This window comes from Marmota monax, unplaced genomic scaffold (genome assembly GCF_021218885.2).
Source record: "Marmota monax isolate L192 unplaced genomic scaffold, Marmota_monax_Labrador192_F-V1.1 WCK01_AAM20220418_F8-fsc00057, whole genome shotgun sequence".
Classification (NCBI taxonomy): Eukaryota; Metazoa; Chordata; class Mammalia; order Rodentia; family Sciuridae; genus Marmota; species Marmota monax.
The window spans coordinates 9,352,621-9,358,339 of NW_026693933.1; the positions used below are offsets into that span (position 1 = coordinate 9,352,621).

Consider the following 5,719-nt stretch of genomic DNA (forward strand, 5'->3'; position numbering starts at 1 on the left):
AGCTTTGAAAGGTGGTGATGGGTGAGCTGCAAGCTCCTTCCAGCTGCTAAAGCTGGCAGAGGACATGCCCAAGCTTTACACAACCAAGTATTTGGGGATGGGGGTGGACATCTCAAGAAGTTCCTTTTCTCAAATGCAGTCATGGCTAAAGCATTAGAAATAAAGGTGAGGCAGCTTGAGTGGACTGCTTCTGCTGGGCGCCCTGCATTGTTGCTTTCACCTGGTGTGTGGAGGACAAAGCCTTCTCCAATGCGCTGGAATCCTAGGACTCTGGCTGGAGGAGCCTTCAGACTGAAGTGAAAGCTTTCTTTCCATAGCAGCTACAAGTAAACCCGAAGTGCCATCAATGGGTTAAATGTATGTGTTCTATGGAGCAGGACATGGCTAGTCTCACCAGGATGATCTATCCTGGCAGGTTCTATCGTCTCCCTAAGCCACTGTCCTTCATCTGCAAAAGGGGGGCAATCATAGTTTCTTTCCCATGGTTTTATTCTGGGGACAAAATGAGAAGATGCATGGAAGGTGCACAGCATGGTGTATCTGTAGGCACATAGCACTTGAGTGTGGTCACCTCTGCTATTGCACCTTAGGAAAGTCCTTATGATGATCAGCTCTTTGATTATATATTCTAACTTATGAAAGTCTTTATGAAGGTTCTGCTTGCTTACAGCATACTGAAGAACTGCTCTGACTCGGGAGCAGAATTGATTTACCCTTGTTGACTGAGACAAAACCTCCAATTGGTAGATTTTTCCCCTAAGAAAAGGTTTGCAAAATGTGAATAAGATTTGCCTAGAAAGGGTTAGACTCCACTCTTTTGGAGTCTTTACCAAAGACTTGCCTTTGTTAGCATTGCATAATTCTGTTTGAAGTTCATCCTGAGCAAAGTCTTATGCTCACTGCTTTCTTTTCAGAGAATGCAATTAAAGCAGCTCTTTGGAACAGTAGGATAGCCAGCAGAGGGAAAAGTCACCAGGGCATTAGGAATGGGCAGGGCAAACTCACTGCCCCTCAGGCAGGAAGAGGACTAGAAGTGGAAGCTCCAAGAGTCATCCTTCCCTCAATGTCTACCTCCAAGTAACCTGGCTTTCCTATTCTTCACATAGGTGAGAAAGGTCAAGGTTTCTTTTCCTAGGTCCATTCATGTCACTCCAACTAGTGTACAGCTCACATTGGCCTGCCCTAACAGGCAAGGTCCATCTTAGCACTGGTGGCCAGACTTGAAGAGCCAAAGAAGCTGCAGGAGAGGCCATTACCACCCTTCTGAAACCCAGAAAATGGACAAGGTCTAGTCCAGTAACACCCCTCATTGCCAGTCTGGCAACAGATCCTCCAGTAAACCCACCAAAGTCCCAGTCCCCTGTGGAAAGGAGCATGCCCCCATCAGCCCTTCCCTGTGTGATGGTTAACTTTGTGTCCATTTGAATGGACCTCATAGTGCCCAAATATTGGATCCAATACTGTTCTGACCGTGTCTGAATGTGTTTGGGGATGATGACAGCATTTGAATCCATAGAGATTTCCTTCCCTAATGTGAGTGGGCCTTGTCCAATCTGTTGAAGGCCAGAAAGGAATAACAAGGCTGAATAAGAGAGAATTCCTTCTGCCTGATGGCCTTCAACCTATCCACTTTTGTCAGCCTTGGAACTTGGCCTAAAACTTGGGCTCTTATTAGGTTTTGAACTTGCCAGCTCCAGTATCCTACAGAATTGCCTCTTCTGGTTCTCTGTCCTTTGAACTCAGACTACAGCCACCCAATTGGCTTTGCTGGGTGTCCAGGTCGATGACTCACGCTGTAAAAAATGGGATTTGTCAGCTTTCCTAACTGCATGAGCCAATTCCTCCTAATCTGTCCCTCTCTTTCCTCATACACAAATCCCCTACTGGTTCTGGTTCCCTGAAAAACTCTAACAGACTCCAATACTTTTACTAATAATGGTTCTGAAAGCTGGTAGAGAGAGCAACCTGCCCCTGATGTCATGCCAACAATTCATTAATGTCTCCTGAGGCCCCTGTCACCTGCACCCACATCAGCGTTCCATTAAAAAAAAAAAAGTTACTGTGTGTGTTGTGCTCTTTTTTCTCTTCAATGTATCAATGCCTCCTCATTAAAGCCTCACAAATGAGTCTTCGGGGGTGGGCTTGGTGGTGCAGTCCGATTTAGGTGGAGGGCTCGGTGGGCAGCAGCGGTGGCCTTAGGGAGGCCGCAACCCAAGGCTGGGGGCAAGGAGCAGTAGGCGTGTGCAGCGGGCACAGCCACTGCCTAAGCCCCACCCCCGGCCAGGATGCCCTGGGCCTCTTCCGGATTGGGCAGGGCCGCGCGGCTGGGTCGCCGACTGTCCCGGGGCAGGAAGCCTGGGCCGCCTCAAGGAGGCGCCAAAGGCTGCGGGGCTCAGCCACCTGGCCGCCCTTGAAGAGGCTCCCGCGGGGGACCCCGCCTGAGGGAGGTCACGGCAGCGGCGAGAATGCGGGAAGCCGCGGAGGATGGAGGAGTGGAAGGAGGAGGGCGAGGAGGAGATCCAGGAGCACGGGCCCGAGCGTTGGCTCCCCAAGTGGGAGCGGCAGTGCCAGGCCCAGGTAGAGCAGGACCAGCAGCTGTCCCCTGAGCTGCAGGAGGCGGCGGCCGCCGCGAAGCCGGAGCACAAGCTGCACCAGCTGTGGCACCTCTTCCAAGACTCAGCCACCGCAGTGGCCCAGCTCTACAAAGACCCCGTGTGTCAGCAGCCAGCACTTTCTCTGTGCTCCCTTTCAAAACGCAACTGCCGCCGACACCAACCTCTACCAAAAAAGCGTGGAGACCCATCAGCGAAGTTTAGATTTTGGAGTTCAGATTGCTATCAGCGAGGCAATGAGGGTGCGCTGGCTTGGGATCAAAAACGCAGAAGAACCAGATTTCATCAGCTTCCTGGGTGGAATGTTACCTCCAACACCAAACTCTACAGCTCCCCAAGATTGACTGGAGTGTCCCCAAACTGAGTTACTTAAAAGGAAATTTCTCATCTGGAGAGACTGATTTGTAACCCTTCCTGGAGGCAGGAGCTCAGCATATTTCTGTGGAAAATTGGTGAAGAGTGTGCCTGTGGACCCATTTTCACGTTTAGGTTTAGATCCAGATAGATTTTTTTTCCTATCAGAGTCAACACTTGCTCTAGAAATGTTGAAATAAAATGTAAGAATATTGAAATAAAATGTAAGAACTGCAATTTTTGACTGTTAGATAGCCTATCCTAAAAATATTTTTATAAAATTTGAGCTTACTGGGGTTACAATAACAATTTTTTTTTCCAACACTGAGTAGTTTGTTTCTTTACACTTTCATGTTGTACATGTTTTCTTACACTCTTGAGTCAAGGGAAGTTCTTATGTCTTAGAACTCTGTTATGGTTATAGTTGCTTGGAAAGCCTGCTCCATGACAATTAAGTACAACAGGTAATTGTTGGGTTAGTTCTCATGGGAACTGGGAACTGCCTTTGACACCCTTCATTATCTAGTGTGCTGTCCAGAATGAGAGTTGATGAGCCAAGTGAGAGGGTAGATTGAAGAGTCATCGATGTTCCTTCTGCCTGTTGTCCCTCAGGTCCTCCTTGCTTTATAGTCAGGATCACCAGAGATGCAACTAGTGGACAGGTCCATCACCACCTCCCCAGCCAGATGTGTCATCAAAAGACATTCTCAGTTAAGGAGGTTAGTGTTCTTGGCGAAGCCGGGGCAATGCTGTCAGTGATAAGTCTGTTGCTCGTTGCTCTTTAATGCAGACTTCCATATAGAACTGTAGACTTAGCACCTGTACCATCGCATGTCAAAATTGATGCTAAAACCCAGCAACAAAATAAGAAGACTTGGTTGAAATCAAGATGAAAACCTGGATCACAAACAGAGACTAAGCAGGTAGAGGTAACTAGTGAGTTAGATAATGAGTCCTGTTAAAAGGTAACATTTCTGGGCCACAGAAACTTTGTTTCTAAAACAAAGTTAACCTGCACATAAAATGAATGGGATATGTAGAAAGTGCTTCTATAGTACTGGAAGTTAATTCCTGCAGAGACTCTCTTTGACAATACTTGATTCTATACTCTTAATCAGAACAAAGAGTCAGAAAAAGTGTTTAGCTTTTGACTTCCTGATTGCTAGTTTGTTTATGGCAAGTTAAAATAAAAACTACTTATTGCAGGAAAACCCATGTTGTATGGATGTAGTCTTAAGACTATATACTATTTTGTACTTATTACAATAGTTAGTCTGTTGAGACCTGTTGCGGGCCAGCCATGGACTATATGTGAACTATGAGCATGAGTACATGAGTGGACTGGACTGATGTTGCCTGTTTGGGCTGTGCACATATGTGTCCTTTTCACTTGCTCTGCCTATGATCCCCACACAGCACCTAAGATTGGTGTGGCCTTCCAAGATGTCAGTCAATCTGCTGACAAGATATCAGGATATCAGGAAGCTAGACTTAACCCCTTGAAAGCTGACGGAGCTTATTGGGATGGAAATTACTCAAGTGTCTTCCCCACAATAAAAAGGGACTTTAGAATGTCCTCCTCCTCTTTTGTCTGCCTCCCAGTGGGAGCTGGAGCAGAGGAGCCATCATTGAATGGTATTTTCTCTATCTCGGTTTGGTTATTTCTGCCAAATTCACCTGGAGTGGCCCTGAATGACTTATTCGCATGTGGTGGAAGAGAATATTTGGAGTTCAGGCAAAAATTAGATTGGTCTGTTCACACTGAGTTCATTTCACATCTTTCCCCTTCAGTTTGGAAAAACAACAACGTGTGCATAGTTTGTTTAATTTTATTGTATGATGATATGTGATGTAGTTGTCTCCACTAGGCATTCTGATTCTCATTAAGTGGATTGATGACTCATTCTATACTAAGGTACGCTTTTCGGTATTATACTAGTATCCTCTAGAAGATAGTTTCAAGAAAAATAAGCCCCTCTTGCTATAGAATCTAAATGCATTCGAGTGCATGGCAAAAAGGATGAGCTTAGCCCCCCTTGAATAGCTAGCTGCTCAGCTCCTGCTCTCCTTACACTTCCTCACAACCTATGTTTTTCTACTTTTTGAACTTTGGGAATTTCTAGTCTTGATAAGGTTGTAGAAGGGACTGTTTATAATTCTGACCTCTGTTGATGTTGTCTGGGTTTTACAAAGCAGAACCATAAAAGTGTGTGTAGAAAAGTAATTTTTCCCTACAATAAATTTGTAAAGTAGTGCGCGCATGCAGACACACACACACACACACACACACACACACACACTCACCCCTCCAGAATAGTTGGAAATACTAGTATCATCATCTCATTTCATAAGGAAAGAATGCCATGTGCAGTGCCCAAAGACACACAGATAATGACAGAGCCGGCACACAAACCTGGATCCATCTAAGTACCCTGGTATTGCTCCTAGCTCCCATTGCCATAAATGTCACTCAGCATCCCAAAATACCAACTCTAGCCACAAACCAAGGCTCCATTTTGTTGTAGGGACAGACAAGGCAAGGCACCGAAGATAGCAGGAAACAGTTTTCTTTGGCTGTAGCCAAAGAAAACTGTTTCATGAACTACTAGTTCAGGTAGTTTCAGAATTTTATACCCAGCATGTAAGGGGAGGGGCTCAGAAGTTCACAGTCTGAAGAAGTTCACATAAAAGCAATTTTTCTTTCACTGTTTTGGGCAAGTTAACCCTTCAAGGACAACACCTGAGAAGGGGAG

General features: G+C 45.8%; 1 protein-coding gene across 1 annotated transcript; it reads left to right on the forward strand.

Annotated features, from left to right (window-relative positions):
• Window positions 1-2,322: 2,322 nt before the first annotated feature.
• On the forward strand, window positions 2,323-3,284 carry LOC124106087 (HUWE1-associated protein modifying stress responses-like). Its single transcript, XM_046463649.2, has one exon. It carries the CDS (start codon window positions 2,485-2,487, stop codon window positions 2,974-2,976), a length of 492 nt encoding a protein of 163 aa, XP_046319605.1. The 5' UTR covers window positions 2,323-2,484; the 3' UTR covers window positions 2,977-3,284.
• Window positions 3,285-5,719: the final 2,435 nt, after the last annotated feature.